The 19,022-nt window shown below is 47.4% G+C and overlaps 1 protein-coding gene across 11 annotated transcripts in view; it reads left to right on the top strand.

Annotated features, from left to right (window-relative positions):
• Window positions 1-18,358, top strand: part of anks1ab (ankyrin repeat and sterile alpha motif domain containing 1Ab) — a 35,552-nt gene extending 17,194 nt beyond the window's left edge. For 2 of the 11 annotated variants that reach the window (XM_061785240.1, XM_061785249.1), the window contains 10 exons: window positions 1,027-1,125; window positions 2,494-2,640; window positions 5,284-5,391; window positions 6,793-6,981; window positions 8,030-8,167; window positions 8,411-8,482; window positions 8,554-8,637; window positions 8,720-8,857; window positions 10,168-10,344; window positions 11,809-13,907. In XM_061785240.1, coding sequence (XP_061641224.1) covers window positions 1,027-1,125; window positions 2,494-2,640; window positions 5,284-5,391; window positions 6,793-6,981; window positions 8,030-8,167; window positions 8,411-8,482; window positions 8,554-8,637; window positions 8,720-8,857; window positions 10,168-10,344; window positions 11,809-12,105 — 1,449 coding nt within the window. In that variant the 3' untranslated portion in view covers window positions 12,106-13,907. Of the gene's footprint in view, window positions 1-1,026; window positions 1,126-2,493; window positions 2,641-5,283; window positions 5,392-6,792; window positions 6,982-8,029; window positions 8,168-8,410; window positions 8,483-8,553; window positions 8,638-8,719; window positions 8,858-10,167; window positions 10,345-11,808; window positions 13,908-17,884 lie in introns of those variants that run through there. The other 9 variants (XM_061785241.1, XR_009790175.1, XM_061785243.1 and 6 more) reach the window with 9 other exon arrangements.
• The last annotated feature ends 664 nt before the right edge of the window (window positions 18,359-19,022 follow it).

Here is a 19,022-nt window from a genome sequence, read left to right as displayed (position 1 = left end):
TGCTACCGTTTATTAATCGGGTCGCAGTGGGGCTCTGAGGCCGAGGCAGCGGTATGGAACAAAGACAGAACATTTGAACATTCTTGGCCGGGAACAATCAATATGCAGCAGTACGCGCTGGGGAGGGGAAAAACGCTTAGCTGCACATTTTCCGCGACGGGTTGGAAATCACTTCATTCGTATAGTAGCAGTCTTGTAGAAGGAAAGGCGTACTTGGGTAAAAGTACAAGAAAATGACAATGGCAGAACAAAAGCTTATCTTGTACAGTTGTCCTTGAGTTAACCCACTAACCCCTAAACCCTCAACCCGACTTCAGTCTGAATCTTTATGTGCAGTCGCTGCGTTCGGAATCATTCCCTCATTCCCTAATCACGCCGTAAGGATTTTTAGTGGAATTTATACCAAACTGCAGGAGATATAATCCACTATAAAAAAAACATGGACAGTCTATCTCTCTCCAGATGGAAGGATCTGCTTTAAGAACCAGAACCACTCAATGTTCCTGGCTTCTTTCCCTGTTTCAATGAAGGCAGCTCGCGCGGATGCATCCACCGAGGCTTTCTTTTGTTCCCGACGCGTCGCAGCGCATCACATTGATCTCGCCGCGCCACGCACAATTTATTTGACTTCATTGTCCTCCCACTCACCTCATGTCAGGGGTGCGCTCGACACTCTGGTGTCGCATCCCGAACCACGTTGCGCCCGACAGTAAGCTCGGAAGGCAAAAGGCACCAGCGGTGGAAGAGTACAGTTTATGTTCGTATTCCGATTGGTCAGTACGGGACCCATTGGTACGTTACCGCCCTGGCTTGGGGTGGCAGAAAGTCGTATGGCTCCGCTATTTTACCCAACTCAAGCGCACTGCCTGGTGGAATCGAGATTTGACTTCCCGTATGTCACGTTCCATGTGACGTTTCACATCTCCACCAAATTTGGTGTGTCTTTTATAACGGCTTGGCATCATTCTTTTGCATGAGAGCGGTTGTGTTTATTTGTATGCATCTCCTGCGTTTGTGCACGTGCAGGGAAGTAACGTGATGGAGGACCAGGATCTCCGAGACATCGGGATCACCGACCCGGGACACAGGAAGAAAATCCTGCACGCAGCACGCGGACTGCCCAAGGTACTCCAAAGCCAGCAAATAAACAAACAAACTCACCTCACCAGTGACTAAATGTGTGTTGTGTTTGGATGTATCATTTGGAGAATTACGGTCCCCACAGGATGCACGTGGTGTCCGTCGTTTGACATTTTGTGGCATTATTAAATGTCTGAGGCAGGCTAACCACATACTGGCAATCGGGACAAATTGGACCATTTTCCCTTCCTTGCGATCAAAGTCAGCAAAGGCCCAATCGATGGATGTGGGTGTTGTGTGGGGCATTGTGTTAACGGTGATTTTGAACATTTTTTTTTTAATCAGCTGGAAAAATGACAGATCGGGGGGGGGGGGAAATATTTATTGGGTACCTAGGCATGTGTACCAGTTTGAAGGTAGACCGCAATTTTCAACAGTCACGGTTTCACTTCCTCTCAGCGGTATGAGCTGCTTATCGTTTTCGAGTCGTCAACGTAGTAAAACTACCGTAACCTCCCACTCCCTGTTGTTGGTGCGTGCAGTCAGTGAGCCCGACCGATTTGGAGCAAAAAAGTGCTTACGAACAGTAGCTGCTAAAGGAGGCAATACTTACAATACAAAATCGCATTTACGAAAGCGCCACCCATCACTCTTTGACAAATTCCAGGTCGCGTAAATAATAATTCATATAACGCTGTCTTAAAATGAATGTTTGCAAGCAGCTATGAGAGTTGGCGTGTCGACGATTGGAGAAATAAGCTAACTAGCTAACTAGCATGGCTAACATCAGCTCGTTTTCGCTCTGACGCGACTTCATAAAGCTCCGGAGAGTAGAGAAGAACTTTTTCGAAGAAATACATAAGTACTTTTCCTTTTGTACTACATTTTTCCATTTGAAAAAAATTCCATTGTTTCTTGTCTTTTTACATTTACTAACGGGCCTTCAGAGCACATTCAATGGGGAAAAAAAAGTGATTTATAACATATTATAAATTCATTATTCATTCATTTCAAAATAATACAGTTTAGAGCTCTAATTGCATAACCGCGCAATATTTTTATTCACGGTTGTCATACCGTGAGAATCTGATACAGGCCCTCGCCGAGGGCCAACTATCCTGAATGTTGAACGTCCAGCGAATCCACGGACTCCGTGGTTGTGGCGTGAAACAGAACCATAGCCGGACACAAACTGAGGAGCAAAAGGTTGTGTCCGGTGTTTGTCCTAATCATGAACAATAAGAAAAATGGCATTGTGTAAAGTTTGCAAACACGGCGTAGTTCACCAGAAAGGCTAACAGTTAGCCCGCTACAGGTAAAATGATCCAATTTGTCCTGATTAGCGCTATGCGTGTACCGCGCTAAAGTGTGGTTAGAGGGACTCTCCCCTGTGACGTTCCCGCTCCGCTGCAGGTCAAAGCTCTGGGCTGCGACGGCAGCGCATCTCTGGCCTCGTGGCTGGACGGACTGGGCCTGCACGAGTATCTGCCCAACTTCCTTTCTAGTGGCTACCGCACGCTGGAGTGCGTCAAGAACCTGTGGGAGCTGGAGATCATCAACGTAAGCGGCTGCCAGTGAACTACACGACACCATTTCAAAACTGTGCCTGGTTTGCACTCAAGTCGAAGCCACTTTTCACAACAAGCCGCTACGTGACGAGAGGTCTTTAGATTTGGTGAAGCAGCATGTTGTGAACTGCCCACAGTTCTAAAAGCAATCAAAATGTCTTATTTACATCCACTTTTGCTACGTTACAGCCCCTATTCAATCACCTGGAATCATTTGATTTGGGTCTTAACATGAAATAAACAACTAGGGCAAAATGAAAAATGTGAAACATCACAATATTTACGTATTCTGCAACGTCACGGCACCACCGATACCAGGTATCGGTATCGGGCCGATAGCGCCCTTATTTCAAGGTATCTGATACTGCCCAATAGCAGCTACTGATACTTGAAGCCAAAAAATAAAGGAATAAATGAGTAAGTCTTCCTCGCACATCAGCGAATCATCAAGTGCGTCGGAAAGAAAGAAAAGATCTTTGTTAGCGATCGTCTGTCATTCCGTTCGTTGAACTTGCATCAAAAGTACTCGTGTTATCGGTGAGTAGTCGAGAGTAAATACTCTACTGAACATCCCTAGTCTACACTTCGTTTCAGAATCAGGTTTCAGGTACAACAGTGCAATTACACTACTTAGTTAGCGGTGCAATCGACATGAAAAGGAGCCGGCTGTCTGTGGGTGATATTGGATGGCCTGGGGAGGTTATTTGGGAGCCTCCTAAAAACCGGCCAATGTTTTAAAGGGACAAAGAGTCACTTAGAGTCAGGATTAAACCGAGGACACCCTGTATTCTGCTCTCTCGCATCTCGAAAGATGTTTTGTTTTGTTTCGTGACTTACTTTAGCTCGGGTTAGCAGAAATAATTGGCTATTTAGAATAATTCGGCGAGGAAGTCACAATCCTCCATTGTGGCAAAAATACCACAATCCTAGAAGTTGGCTTCGACTGGTGTTTTCTTTAGTTAGCGCGGTAACCGCCGAGCAGAGGTTGAGAACGCGCGGCGTGTTGCCATGGTTACGCGCCGCAGACTTTCTTTGAGCGTCCCTTTCTTCTTCTTCTTCTTACATCTCCGCCATGCTTTGCAGCAGCTCACGGCAAACGGAGTATCAGTCGTTCCCACACGCCATCTTTACACAACCTCTAACCCCCGTGGGAATGCGAGACTCCCAGACCAGTTCTTCCCCGAGACGGGAGGAATAATTGAAGGCTTCAAATAAAAAGAGATGCGCACGACGACGACGTCTGTAACGGAAGACCTAGTAGCGGCAAAGGGAATTGTTACTGTTAGTGTGCTAATGTATCCAATAGAAAGGAGTTTTGAGTCCATAAAAGGAACAACCTCTGACGACTATAATCACAGTTGAACAGGGAGGAACATGCATCGAGAAGGTCAGCCTCTTAAAAGAGGATTCGACTATCGTGAGTAAAACGAGGCATCGATTCCAATTCCAACGCGTCAAACTGGAGTGGAAAAGTTCCGCATAAATGACAGAATCAATTGAATGGCAGATCTGTTTTTTTCATCTCGGTATAAAAAGCTGCTGCTGCCGGTCTGGTAAGTGCGGCTGTTTTGAACCGGCTTAGCTGTTAACACCTCAATGTGTGAACAATAGCAACTAAAACCATTCAGGTCCTTGCCTTGAACGCTTGCCTGACGGGAAGAGTGAGGCATCTCTTTTATTATTTGTTTATTACTTCTACCGGTGAACAGTTTAGTCGTCACTTAGTTAGATCCTGCGGTTAGTCAGTTAGTTAACAAGTCGGTCAGTAAGTGTTCAGTCGGTCAATTAGTTAGTTTGTGCGATGGCTGTTCGGTTGGTCAGTCAATCAGTCTGCTCATTAGTTTGTCACTTGGGGAGGAGTAAATCAGTTACTGTGGTTTGTCAGTTTGTCAGAGTGAGTTAGCTGGTCAGTCAGTTAGTTTTTAGTCAGTCACTCAGCCAGCGTGTTTGTTGGTCAGTCAATTCATCAGTTATTGTGGTTAGTCAGTCGATCAGTGAATAAGTCAGTCACTTAGTTAGCCAGTTAGTGAGTTGGTTTGTTAGTCTTCAATGAGTCAGTCAGTCAGCCAAGCAGTCAGTTTGTTGGTCAGTCATTCGCTAAGTGAATTTATATGTCGGTCAGTCAATTTGCTTGACAGTTAGCGAGGGGTCAGTCTGTTATAGTTACTGTGGTTACTCAGTTAGTTAGTTAGTTAGCTATCTAGTCAGTCAATTGGTTAGTCGGTCACTCAGTCAGTCAATTAGTTCTTTCAGTGATGCCTCATTCAGTGAGTTACTGTGGTGAGTTATTTTGATTAGTTTTCAGTAATTCAGTTGGTCGGTGGAGTTGTCAGTCATTCCACGTTTATTGGCGCTACGGCCTCCGTCTGCGGTCATACCGCGTTTCCTATTTTGCAACCCAAACGGGCTCACTGGGTTATTTAAGCACGATGCACAAAGACGCCTCGTGAATTATGGAGCGTTCCCAGGGAAGAGACGCTAGCGTACTCCAAGCTGATGGTAAAACAGATTGAGACTGAATTATTGATGGGCAGTCAAGGGGGCTTGTGCCGCCGAGTCAGTGGGTTTTGGAGGCCACCCTTATTCGTTTTTGTTTTGAAGCGGCCGCTCGGATGGTCTTTCTCTGCCCCCGTAGGTGATCAGGGTGGGTCCGCCGGGCCACAGGAAGCGGATCATCGCCTCTCTGGCCGAGAGACCCTACGAGGAGGCGCCCTCCGAGTCCAGACGTCTGTCTCCTATCATGGTGAGGACTTCATCGCTCTCCGACTTCCTTAGACGGCGCAAACCGTGACTCGTCATGGCTTTTTGCAGGTGGCGGTTTTGTGGTTAGTGATTCTCAATGCTTCCGCATTGTTGAAATGAACAGTAGCTATTTTTTTCAAAATCAAAAAAAGAGTTTGCTCAGAATGGGATATTTACTCCTGTATGCTTAAGAGGAGTTAAGAGTGGAAATATTGACTCCACCTCACATGAATTTGATCTATTTTCGAGTAAAAGTCTTTCAAACCTTTGCGTTTCCAGCAGAAATTTTCAATATTCTTTAAAAATGCAGCAAAACGTGTCATTTTAAGATTTGCTTAACCGCAAACTTGGCGGAACTTCCGTCGTCAATTAGGTGATTAATCTTTAGCAACGAGTGCATCGGTCAAGGCCAAAATTGCGTTTGCGACAAATAACATTGACAAATATGTCAATGTTATTTTGCGTGCGTCCATTTTCTGTGGCGCTTCTCCTCGCGCGGGTGAAGAAGGGCGTGCCGGAGGCGGGGTGCGCCCTCAACCGCTTGCCTCAATGTTATTTGTTTCCAAATGAATATCTCAATATATCTAACACCAGCAAGAAAACCAAAATGCAGATAGCAACACAAAGGTTATCGTACCAATTGGTTTGTGGTACCCTGCGTGGAAGGTCGCCTAAAAACACAACGGCCCGAGTTCGGTACACTTTGGTACACAAGTGAACATTTGCTGCTCAGTGGAAGACAATTTTCATCTGACTGTCCCCAAACTTTGTGGACCTTTAATAGCCAATCAGGGGATTTGATTTTAGTGTCAACGTTCACAACTCAAAAGAGCCAAAATTCTATTTACCACCACCTATGTCAACACATACATTGTATTAGGAACCTAATACAGGTTTAGGGTTTTCCAAAATCTGCAATTGTTTGGTCAGTATGTCACATGTGGCAACAGCAAGGAGAGAAAGCAGATGGCAACCCGGTGGGTCGCTTTGACGAGTTCGTTTCAGGTTTGCGCAAGTAAAGCAAGAACTATCAAGCACATCTCATTGCACCAATTGGTGGTTTTTCATAAATGGAAGGGAGCCCAAACGTAGTACAGCCCCATTTCTGGGAGGGTTTCTTTCGGACAGTTGAAAAACTAAGAACAAGACATGAAGTCAAGAAGACGGTTAGCTGTCATTTTGGTACTTTTTTTTTTGGTACAATCTTTGACAATGGAAATGCCCAACGAAATAAAGGACATTTTAAGACCGGGAACACGGCCAATAGAAACTTGGCGTTGTAATGTAACAGGAATGACTGCTGTATTGTTGAGGATGAATGTTGGATCGCGATCAGGAAAGCTGTGGAAATATTGTTTCATCATCCCGTGATGTGTTTGCGCGCCTTTTCGACGCCTCTCAGTTCCACGACCTCCTGTCCCAGACCACTCGCCCCTTGGGCCAGATGGACCCCTACACCAGTCGCTCCATGGACATGCTGCTGCCCCCGGGCGAGGCCGATCGGCGGCGGCGAGGCGGAGGAGGAGGAGGAGGACCGGATCAGGACTGTAGCGTCTCTCTGCGTTCCTACTGTGAGCGGCCGCGCTCTGTCGTGAGTTCCTCCCTTGGTTTCGTCCTTTTATCCTTTCTTCGGGTACTTCTACAACCACTCTCGAGCTTTACAACTTGAAATTGGACTTACCATTGTGGAGAGAAAAAGTCACAGCACCCCAGGAAAAGAAATGAGACCAGGATCAATCGTTTTTCCACCATTCCACCGTAATGCGACCTACAACCTGAACAAATCGTTGACAAGTTGAGCTCAAAATAAAGAACTCACGTTAAATGGGAGTCAGCGCACACCTGCCGCCTTTTAAATTGCCCTACGCCCCAACAAAGTTCAGCGGCTCTAGTAGGCTTTCCCTGACATTTGTGTCGTCACATCTTCCGGCAAAAGCCACAGTTCGCAGAGCGCTTCCATTCGAGGGATCGCATTGTTCAAAAGTATCGTTCAGGAGAAGAATTGCCAAGGCCTTCGATATAAAGTTCATATATTATTGTCATTTCAAAATAGGATTGTATTATTCACGATATTCAATGTTTTCTTTTTTAATTTGCCTAATCGATTTAATAGAATGACAATGTCATGCGTTGTTTAGACGTCAACATTGATAACAACATGAAAACATTATACAAATAAGAAGAAGAGCCAAAACATTCAAATAATAATCATCATCATCATCTTGTCTTAATATTCCTGCTAAGATCGACACAAATGAATTTCATTTTGTGCTTTTGAGGTTCTAGCGAGGAAGCTGGTCGAGCAGCGAACGAACGAGATGTGTCACACGTGTCGGCGGCTGCCCTCGCCAGCGACTTGACTTAACACGTGAACCCGGCCAACACCTGGGTCGCGCTGTCGTGAACTCTCGCGGCTCTTTTACTTGACGGTTCGCTCGTTCCTCAGGTCAAAGCGCCAAGAATAACTCCACCGCCACCGTCAAATGTTAGCCTTCGCTAAAGGTCACAAAGCGCGGCACAAACTCAAACAGTCACGCGTGTGCAGCGCCAGAGGAAATCTCCGTCCACTGATATCAAAGAGCGTGCCGGCCGGACAGCGAACATTCAGAGTTTATTCGTCAACGTGTCTGTCATGGCAGGACCGACACGGCGAGCGACACAAAGAATCTCGCGCGAACCTCCGGCCGCCGAGCCACTCTGCTACCTACGCCACCGTGTCCGCGTGGCACCACCAGCCCGAGAAGCTCATCCTGGACGCCTGCGGGTACGAGGCAACTGTGAGTCCCCTTAACCACTCGGATCCTCAATTAGGTACCCTTGCACAGTCGAATGAGCGCGCAAGAACTTACCAAAGAACAATCAGAAATGAACGTTGTACGTCACCGGGACAATAGATTTCTATTTATTCATCCCCAATTTTGTAGGAATGAAATCATCACTAACTCAAATCGATCTCAATATCAATTCAAACGGAGCACTATTTATGATTTACGAAAGCTTCTGATGTGTTCCAACGGCAGTACTTAGGTTCAATGATAATCAGGGATCTACGGGGGATCGAATCCACGCAAGATGCCTGTGCTAAAATTCGGGCAAGTATTCCTCAGCACATAGCGATTTTCCAATAAGCATTATTTACAAAAGAGTGCTGTTTTCTTTGCAGAAATCAAAGGATTCCAGAAAGGGTCCTGTTGTTATTCTCTCCATTACCTACAGGGGGGTTAAGTTCATCGACGCAGCCACAAAGGTGACAAACGAGGAACGTCGGGGAGAGCCCGCAGCGAGCTTTGCCTTTATCGATCCCTTCTCCTTCCCGTCTCCTCCGTTAGGCTATCGTCGCGGAGCACGAGATTCGGAACATCTCGTGTGCCGCCCAGGACCCGGACGACCTGTGCACGTTCGCCTACATCACCAAAGACCCGAAGAGCGGCCACCATTTCTGTCACGTCTTCAGCACGGTGGAGGTGGTAAGAAGCTGCGCCCAAAACTGAAAATCTTGGGAAAATTCGTCCCTCCAGCGAGATGAGTCCAAAATGAGTCTGGTATGGTCATTTTGGCCAGTTCCAGGGATCCTTCGACGACTATCAATTGTAACCGTGTATTCCATGAAACTCGCCGCAAGGAATTTGAATGTTTGTCAGTATGTGCGGTAGGAGGCATAGTGTCAAAGTTGGAAAGCTCACCATGAAACCCGAAAGTCTCACAAGGCCACTCCAAAATTCAGCCCCGAAAGCCAGCTCCGTTTAGCAAAATGAGATTTAGCTGACATTTCTATCATGAATAGACCTACAAAAATCTCTCAAGAAGGAAACAGCAAGTCTGCCACTTTGGTTTGAAGCGGCCATTTTAGGGGCAGCAAGCGGCGAGGGCTCACTCGTAATTCGAGCTTGCAGCTTGAATTATTATTTGAGCGTTCCCGCTGTGAAAGCAGCCTGTCGCTTCCTTCCTTCCTTGGATTGCCTTGTTGAACGGCTTGATGAAAGGGTCTCCCCCTGATAAACTCGACATTTACATGTACAACAGCTGCTCACTTGTGGAGACATCTCCGTTAGTCGCCAATATATAATTAACTTGACCTCAGGCTTAAGCTATTAAGAGTTGAGTGTTTTATAACAAGTCATCAAATTTCGCTGCCATGCTCCACCCACACACGCTGGCAGTGCGGCGATGGAAACTCAAATGTTCGCAATTACGCATCGCCTTTCTGGGTCATGCGCCGCCGAGAAGCAGAGAAAATATTGGAGAGTTTTCACAATTAAGCGTCTGTCTGGTGCAGAGGGTTGCAATTTGGTGGCAATCGGAAAAGAATCTTCAGGACTTGGAGGTGACCACCCGAAACCGGACGCTTCGGTTGCCACAATGGCAGACTTCCTGTGTCTGTCTGGAGATGCATTTGGGAGTCTACCTCGTGATTGACGTCACGAGCAAAATTCATGTTGCGAAGTAAAAGTGGCCTTGGGCCTTGAATTTGGGAGCGGTATTATTATGGTGAGTCAGCAAACTTTGACAGCATGGCCTCCCCACACGCAATAAGAAAAAGGAACATCTGTCTGGTAACTGTGGTTGACATTTGCTGGCAATCAGAACAAATAATCTATCGGACGAATTTGTCTTTAAAGGACCCTTGTAAATACCAAAGTGACAGACTTCCTGTCTCTTTTCAGTGCTTGAGACTGCCTAATCTCACAGTGCTAAGTGAAAGTCGCTTTTTTCTTAACATGGGAAAACCCTGAAAAAGGTGAATTACGCGTAACGAACACACCATCTCCTGACGCAGACGCAGACGTACGAGATCATCCTAACGCTGGGCCAGGCCTTCGAGGTGGCCTACCAGATGACCGTGCAGTCCAGGCAGAGACACTACATCCCCCACTCGTCCCTGGGCTCCGAGGTCGTCGAGACCAAGAGCGGGCGGCCCGTGTCGCGGGCGTGGAGCGGCGTGAGGAGATCGGCCGTGAGTAGCGCCGCACAAAGACAAAGACCAAGTACGGGCACTATCGGAAATTCAAAGTTGGAAGAAAGCCGGTCACAGAGCGAGTGGCAGATTTGTTTGGTTCCTCAATATCTTATTTACCTCATGTTTGGAGTACGAAGAACTGCGTTTGGTGGGAGTCATCGTCCTAGGTCACGACAGAGTTTGTCAAGTCCTTGCCCACGCTGTTGACGCATGGCAATTTCCAGCCAACTTGGCCTGCCCCGTTTGTATTGTTCTAAAGGGGACGGGTTAGCCTCCAGAGTGCCTGCCCACCCATCGAGTGTAAAATTACACAAACAAGTCAACGTTCCGTAAGCTCCCTGCTTCTGAAAAGGTGCCAATCCGGATGTTGCCCAATTTGGACCAAAGCCAAACGTTAAGCAGCGCTGTAATGTTGCTGAAAGCACAATATAAGCGTGAGCTATCGGCGTTTAGAGAATCCGCGTGTCATTCGCAGATTCGCACACCAATTGACAAGTGTAACTCGGTGGCTTGATGCTGCCTCCACGAGTGAAAACCAATCCATGCTTTTGCTGTTTTTAATAGACGTTTGCTTTCTCCTTCACTACTCTGAGCTGTCACTTCCCCAAGGAGTCGCCGCTTGCCTCGTCCGAGCCCCCGGGGCGCACGGGAACGCTTTTCAATTCGGAAGAAAACACCTAATATGCCTCCTTTAAAACAAGTGGCAAAACATGAGGCGGGGGACATATTATAGGAGCGTTTCTCGATTTGTTTGGGCTCACTTCTGCAGGACCGGGCGGAGACAAGGGACCGACCATTAGGGACAAAAAGGCACGGTGTTTGTAAAGATCTCCGTAAGAAAAGCTGTGAGGAGCTCCCTCGCAATCAAAGTCAGATAATCGCACGTCTCTCAAAGATGATCTTGAGTGACTGTGGAGAAAACAGTCCGAAACCTGTTTCAACCATACTCCTTTTTTGTTGCTGAGCAACAGACTGCATGATAGTGACCTGGAAACGGAATGCTAGCCAATCGGGAAGCTGGTGCTGTTGCCGGACACAAATCAAGGTTGTACTCACAAGTGTCTCACAAGTCAATCGCCACAATCCAAAATGACAAGGAGAAGAGTTTGCCACCGCAAAGTGCTGAGCAGAGCTAACACTTAGCTTAGCTTCTTGTAGTTCTTCTTCCACTTTTTGGGATGACCTGTGGCACCGTGCTGCCTCTCACAGGTCATCCTTGGTACCGTGTGATACATCTGCTTTTGTCGTGTGTGAAATGGAAAACACAATTCATTCAGTTACAATTAGAGCAATCCACTACTTGTCAACGACTTTACCCGAAACCCTACCCGACTCCATACTTGACTTGAACTTTCCGATGCGCATTTAGGGAAGCATGTCACATGGTCGCAATGCTCCTGTCTGTCTTTTAACATGTTGTCCTTGTCTTCTTGTCTTCTTGGTGCCGCCACCGGCCCCCAGGGTGCCCCCGGGCTCGAATGCCGCTGCTGTCACTGTCACACGTGCGCCACCCACCGTCCAACCTTCCTCCCGTTGCACTCCGTTAACTCCGGAGTCCAGGTCCTTCTCTTTCCTTGCCTCTACTCACCCACCCGCTGCCATCGCACACCCGCTCACGAAGCCCCTCCCACGCCGCCGCCGCCGCCGCCGCCCTGCTCATCTTCTTCCTTTCCCACCACCGCAGAGTCCATCTCCCTCTCGCATCTGTCATCACCATCTTACCTCATGGACGGCGTGAGCGCGAGTGTCGCAGTTTAGCAGTTTTAACGAAACGCTTCCGGGTTGTGACTTCTTTCATTTGAATCGGAAGGGGAATGAGTGGAACCTGTGGGATGTGTGGTCAGTGTTTTTTGTGTGTGTGCCATAAATCCAGCCGTGGGTCAGGTTTGTGGTCACCGCGGGACTCCGAAGGACGAAAAAGACGCAGTGGATGTGCGAGTTGCGCAAAACAAATCTCCTCTGAACTTCGACTTGGACTTTGATACGACCGGGAGCAGCTAGTCGGCTAACTTGAGGCATCTGTGTAAGGATGCAGCAGCTCAGAGATGTAAGGCCGGCGAGACCATTTCGAGATTTGAAAACAAATAACAGATAGATACTTAAGTGCACAGGCAGTCGGTAGAGGAAGGCCAGAACAATAGTTATGTGCGCCTTCTTACAGTACGTGCTCCAGTTAAGAAGCAAGCTTCAGCATTTTGAAGCAACTGGAGACGTTTCAGGGAGGACTGGCTGACTCCAAAGTAAAGTGCATTGCAGTAATCCAGCTGAGATGTGATGAAGGCATGGGTTACTGTTTCAAAAGACTTCAGCTTTGCCAGCTGCCTGCGGTGACAAAAGCTCGACTTAACTACTGCACCAATTTGCCGATCCAATGATGTAAATCACTGCCCAGGTTTGAGCGTGCTCGCCGCAGTAGATAAAACCATTCACACTCACACATGTGGACAATTGCGATCGAAATCCTCAAGTGAACCTAACACGCATGTTGTGGGAATGTGGGAGGCTGCCAGACTAAACAGAGAAAACGAACAAAAGAGATTCAAACCCGGAACCTCATATCTGTGAGGCAGATGGGCTGACCGCTCAACAGTGTACCGTTTGGTGTGAACAATTGTTGTGTATTTCCTGCGTGAGTTTGTGGCGTTAGGGTTTTGGGGGTATTAGCGGCGGCGGCCCGCGGAGCCTGTCAATCATCCATGCGGTGGATTGCGTGGCGATCTGTCGCAGATTGATCGCCGGGCTGTGGGGGGGGGGGGAGGGGGAACCTCCTCCACTGAAGCCCGTCTCACGCACTCCCTCTCGTCCCTCCTACCTCCCTCCCCTTCCCCTCTTCCTCCTCCACTCGGCAGATCGACCCCCTGGAGATGGACGCCGACATGCACTCCCTGGGCAGCACCTCCTGGCTCTTGGACCAGCGCGACGCCAGCAGGCGGCCCTTCAGCACCAAGTACGAGACCACCATATTCTGAGGACCCCCGCCCTCTCTCTCTTCCTCCGAATCCCACTCCCATGTCCTGCGCAACCCCCCCTTTGCATCCGGTTCGCAATCCACACACAGTTTGAGCCCCGTGCCTTCTCACTGTGACGGTGTAGCCACCCCTCAGGGCTGCCTCCTACTGCACCTCCACCTTTTTCCCCCCCCCTGGCTGCGACTGATGATGCCCCCCTGGACTGAGCTCATTTCCCCTTGCATCTCCAACCCTTTGATCGCTCCCGGAGGTTACTTATTTATTTGATGTAACCCAGAAAATGTTTTTTTTCTTCTTCAATTTTGGACTTTTTTTTTTTCTTTGCCTCGCTTGTCTTACCAGGCATCTCCCACTGTGAGGCTCTGTGAGGAGGGACAAGGAAGCCAAACCAATAAGCAGTTTTGTTTTCTATGCATTTGTACACAAAAAAAAAACACACACTGGGTGGGTCACCAACACACTTTTGCTGCACTTTGAGGAGGCCGGCAGCCCGATGTCATGTCATGTCATGGATCCCCCATGAACGCCACCCAATGACTGCACGCTGCTTCGTCAACACACTTGACTGAGAGATTGGGAGTGTGGGGGGGGGGGGGGAGTAGTTGTTGGGGGTCTCTGCTCTGGCCTTGTAACTGCCCTGTGCCTCTCAGCGTCACGGTAGCACCGAGAGACAAAAAAAACAAAAAAAAAACCACTGTGTTGACACGGCACTATCCCTTTGAACATGGCAGCCGAGGCGTCCATTTTTGTGATACTTTTTTTAATAGGCTGAGGCACCGTTTGAGACCATTTTTGGAAATGGAACCCAAACACACGCTGATTATATTTGACAATATTCAAAACAAAAAAGAGGAAGAGGGACCGAGCACGCGCTTTCCCCCAAATTAGCATCTCGTTATCACGCTTAAACGTCTCGCACGCCTAGTGTGTCACAAATGGAAATGGTTTTTTTGTGTTGTGGTGATAACGAATGGATTTGCTATGCTGAGAGCACGACACGCACGTGCACGCGCACACCGTGTTTCATTTTGTTTGAAGGATGTTGTTGCGGCGTCAACACGCTTGTCGTCACGCTTGGCCACTTTGTGTGTGTGTGTGTGTGTGTTGGCAGACTGTTAAAGATGTGACCCGTGCGTTTTGTGTGGCAGCGTTCTTGCCACCGTGTCCTGACTGTTACCTTCCACTGGTGATGCACGATAGCAGCGTTTTGTGACGTGCCAGGAACGAAGTCTGTTTCTGTGTGTGTGCGTGTGTACGTGCGGCGTCACCGATCAGTCGCCTCCATCCCACCGTCCGTCCGTCTTCATCTCGCTGACATGACGTCGCGCATGTTCTCCCGTCTCGTGTGTCACCGTGGCAACCTGCTCTTGTACGGCTGCAAAGGAAGGATGGGTGAAGTCAAGACATTTATTTCAAGCTGAAGTTCAGAGTTAACTCTCTTTATATTCAAACTTCACCCTCACCCAAATACGGCTCCCAGGGTACTGAAGCCAGTGGCGTATTCGTTGACACGCTTTCTTTGCTAGACCGGGGGAACCGCACTCCATTCACCTTTCACCAGTCTGGGTTTTAGTTCGAAACCAAAATCTCTTCTGTTTGACTTTCACTTTTGATTTCTGAGGCAACCCGTTTAGGGGGCAAACTAGTTTGGCCTCCTGGTGGCTATCAAGTACAGTGGTGCCTTGTGCCCGAGCCCAAAATACATTTTTGGAATGTGTTTTTGAACTAGAAAAATATCACTCTATGATGTATCATGCGATATAAAGAAACCATGCAGTAATGACATCATGAAATATAATTGAACGTTCTTGTCACACTTTCTCCTTCAATGCACATTGCGCTGCTCATTCTGGTGTGAACGTCTTGGCCACCTGGGGGCAGTATCACACAGACAGATATACTGGACTGGCAGCTCAGTTGCCCTCTCGGCTTCTCAGTACAGCGAACATATTAAGTCGTTCTTTGTAGAGGATACAAAATATATGCTTGTGAGTATTGTTATTTGGTCTGTTTGTGTTTAGAGATCCGTTGCTTAAAGGGTAACAACAATTGTTAGCCCGTGTGAAGTTTCCCTTCGTATGTTAGCATTAAGGTAGTGGAAGCTATGTGGTTGTTTTGATGACACAATGTGGAATTCTCCTCGTTTTAGTTGGTATGTTTTCGGCTCGCAAGGCACCACCGTATTGAAATCCATTACACCGCTACGGTGGGACCACGAAAGTGCGACTGAATTCACGTCTGACGCTTCTGTGAGCATGTAATGGATTACCGCACTCAAGTTTTGCGGTTTCTTTTGGTTTTGGTTTTGGGATGTCACCACAGAAGGGTACCAGCTTTGGTTCCTATAGCAATTTTATTCGGTTCCTAAAGTAGACAATTTACTGTGGTTGGGTCTGACTTCATTGCAAATGTGTTGTTGTTCTTCCAAATGGTCTCTTACAAACCGTCTCTTCTGTTTCGCTTTGGGGTTTGCGATTCGCCCGTTAAGGCAGCAAACGAGTTGGGCCTGAATTAACTGTACGGAGTATTCAAATTGTGTCTCCACAGCGGATCCTGGTAGTAGTAGACCAAAATTGTCGTACATGACATCAAATGATACCTCCGTGTGAAACCTCAGCTCAGTGAGCGTCCAAGTTGTTAACTCAGTTTCACTTTTTATTTGGCTTTTGGTTTTGTGATGTCACCACCACTGAAGGATACCAGAATAAACAAACGGCTCCAAATGGTTCCTAATGTGATTTGGCAGCGCTATAGTTGAGCTAACTTAACTGAGCCCTGTGCTGGTGTCAGGAGGGAAATCCATTACATGTCTATTGTAATGCATTATTTTTATGTTAAAAATAAATCACTACAAAAGTTTTACTTTGACATTTGATTTCTACAATAGCCCATTGAGACAGCAAACTGGCCGCGTCTGAAAATGACTTCACACTTTATTGGTCGTGGTCCAGAAAGGAAATGCTGAACCTCTTAAGCGCATCCTGGCGCAATGCAGTTGCGCCCAAAATAAAACCAATTACATATGACAAAAAGCCCGAGTTCTAAACCTGCGTTTCCAACCTTTACTGAGCGAAGGCACATATTTGATCATGAAAACAAAAATGTCACCAAAGGTAAGTAACAGAAATAATGATTGATTCACAAATGTACTGAGTGGGAAATCTGGTCGAAGGTACAAAGGGAGGAAAAAGTAAGTGAGCCCTGAGGAACTTCTTTCATTTCTGCCTCATTTTCGTTCCACCAGTTGAGGGTGTGCCCCGCCTCCTGCCCGATGCCCGGCACGCCCGCGACCCGAGTGAGGAGAAGCGGCTCGGAAAATGGATGGATGGATAAACAGTCTGCTGAAACAATTGTTTTCATATTTGTATTGAAAATAATGTAAAAATTCACAGGACAGGGATTCTTTCTCCAAGAGCGAAGCAGAGTCAGGTGTGAGCCGACCTGGAGTCCAATCAATAAGTAAACTAGGAGGTCTGGCTTCACTCGAAAACATTGTCTTGTCAAGAAGCACTGCCCTGTGTGTACCATGCCTCGCAAGCCTACAATTAAGAATTGTTGACTTGCAGAAAGCTGGAAAAGGTTCCACAAGTAACTCTAAAAGTCTTGATGTTCAGTGCACGGACGTTCAGCAACGCTGCTTCTCTTCCAAGGAGCGGCCGTCCTGCAAGAGCATGCACTCGGTTTATTCTTGTGATTTCAATGAGAACAAAATCTTCTGCAGAAATTTAAGAAATCACAAAGGTCTCATCTACTTTTTCCTCCCACTATATTATTCCGTTGTATGAATGGCAACAGGTGGATGGATGCAGTCCATCCGGCGGAAGAGCATTCAATTGTTCGGCCGTCACTATACGTAGATTAACAAAATACATAAATGTCTTGTCAATTTGACACACCGCAGAGAAAAGTGCCATTGACGGCTTTACAAGTCAAATGTCCATGTTAACTGGGAAGGCTGGCAGTGAATGAGTTAACAACCCCGACAAATTGAAATGATTAAAAGAAATCACCGAGCATATAAAATGGGTTTCAAAATCAAGTCACTGCCTCCGCTCGCAAATGCTGTGGGCACTCCCGCCGAATGCGTGAAACCACGTTCTGCTGAAAAACGGAGGCTGCTTGCATATCACCACACGTTTAAGCCATGAAAATGTATCCGCCGAAAGCCTCACGTGGCTGGAATGTAACCCGTGCGCCATCGCGGGGCTTTCCGCACCGTGACGAGAGGCGCTAGCCATCAGCTAGCTGGCGAGCTAACAGGCGTAAGTCGCAACTGCGTCGGATTTCCGCCGATGCGAACGATGGGGCTCAAGTTGGGAATCACTCGTTCGAACAATAGCATGCAGGCCACGCTTTCAGGATGGTTATTGTGCTCATCAATGTATGGGCGTAATTGGCTTTTGGTACCAAATTCAGTTCTTCACACAGAAAAAAACTGGTGGGCCCCGACTCCAGCAGCAGCAGCAGCAGCAGCAGCAGCTATATGAAGCAAGTTGGAAGGTGACACGGGTGACACACGACGCATGGTCTTTGTGGCTCTGTTAACATTTGGTGTTCTCCTTGTGTAGCTCGCCCCAGCGTTCAAGTTCCCGGACACCAAGCTCTGAGTTGGCGAGCGAGCGGGCGGGCTCGTGCGAGTTAAAGCGGGGAAGCGGTATATGAAGCAAATCCACTCTTGACATTTAGATCTCGCTGCGTGCGTACGCCCGCCGCACCCCCCATCCCCCATCCCCCATCCCCCCGCTACCTATACACGCTGACGAAAGGTAACCTGTCCGACAGCGAGGAAGGTCACGTCGACTTTCTGGCCTGTGTGCGACTTCCCTTATTATGTATGTATGGCGATGCGTTTAGAGCGCCGTTTTGATGAGCATGCCAATTGATCTAGGTCGTAGAAAATGTCAAGAGGAAACAAAAACCGTACCAGCAATCAAAGCTTTGCCCATGTTTGTGGCCAGAGTTGGGTTTGTCAATGAAAATGTGATACATTTCAAGAAGAAATATTATATTCATGATATTAAACGATACAATGAGAAAAGCTTCCCGCAAGTCTCATGTTTCTAATTGTTTTTGTCTGATTATGCCTCATTGATGTCACTGTTGATTTGGAAAGGTTCTCGGGCGCATGTTTGCCAAACAAACAGGAGCCAAGTCGACAAATCCACCGAAATGAGCCACATTCCGAAGCAGCTACCCTCGACTGACGGGCGATGCTAGATCGGTCTCGTGATGGTAGCGCACGGTGTCAACATGTGATCGTTTCGATGATTCGCCATGAAACGGCAGTTGTGAGGGTCCGTCCGTTGTTGCTCGACACTTACTTTGATTTTAGATGGAAAATCAAAACCCATTTGACCCAAGTCCGAACTCCACTCAGTACTAGCATGAGGAGTAAGAATCTTGGCCCAAACCAAAGACACAGTTCCCGCCACTTATTTTTGTATCATAGCCGGGGGGGGGGGTAAACCACAAGTACAGCTAAATCTCCATTCGTCTGTTAAAAAGAATCATCATAAAAAAATCCTATTTCTGTAGCGCTCGTCTACATACAATTCACTCAAATTCACACCTATGGGCAATTATCAGTCCTCAATAAAGCTAACGCGCATGTTTTCATTGGAATCACCAAAATGATCAACGCATAACAATGTGATTTGAAAAACACAATTGTTAGTGTAATAAAGCGACTTTTGGACTTACCTTAAC

This window comes from Phyllopteryx taeniolatus, chromosome 9 (assembly GCF_024500385.1).
Source record: "Phyllopteryx taeniolatus isolate TA_2022b chromosome 9, UOR_Ptae_1.2, whole genome shotgun sequence".
NCBI lineage: Eukaryota > Metazoa > Chordata > Actinopteri > Syngnathiformes > Syngnathidae > Phyllopteryx > Phyllopteryx taeniolatus.
This window is presented reverse-complemented; position numbering and strand designations above follow the sequence as displayed.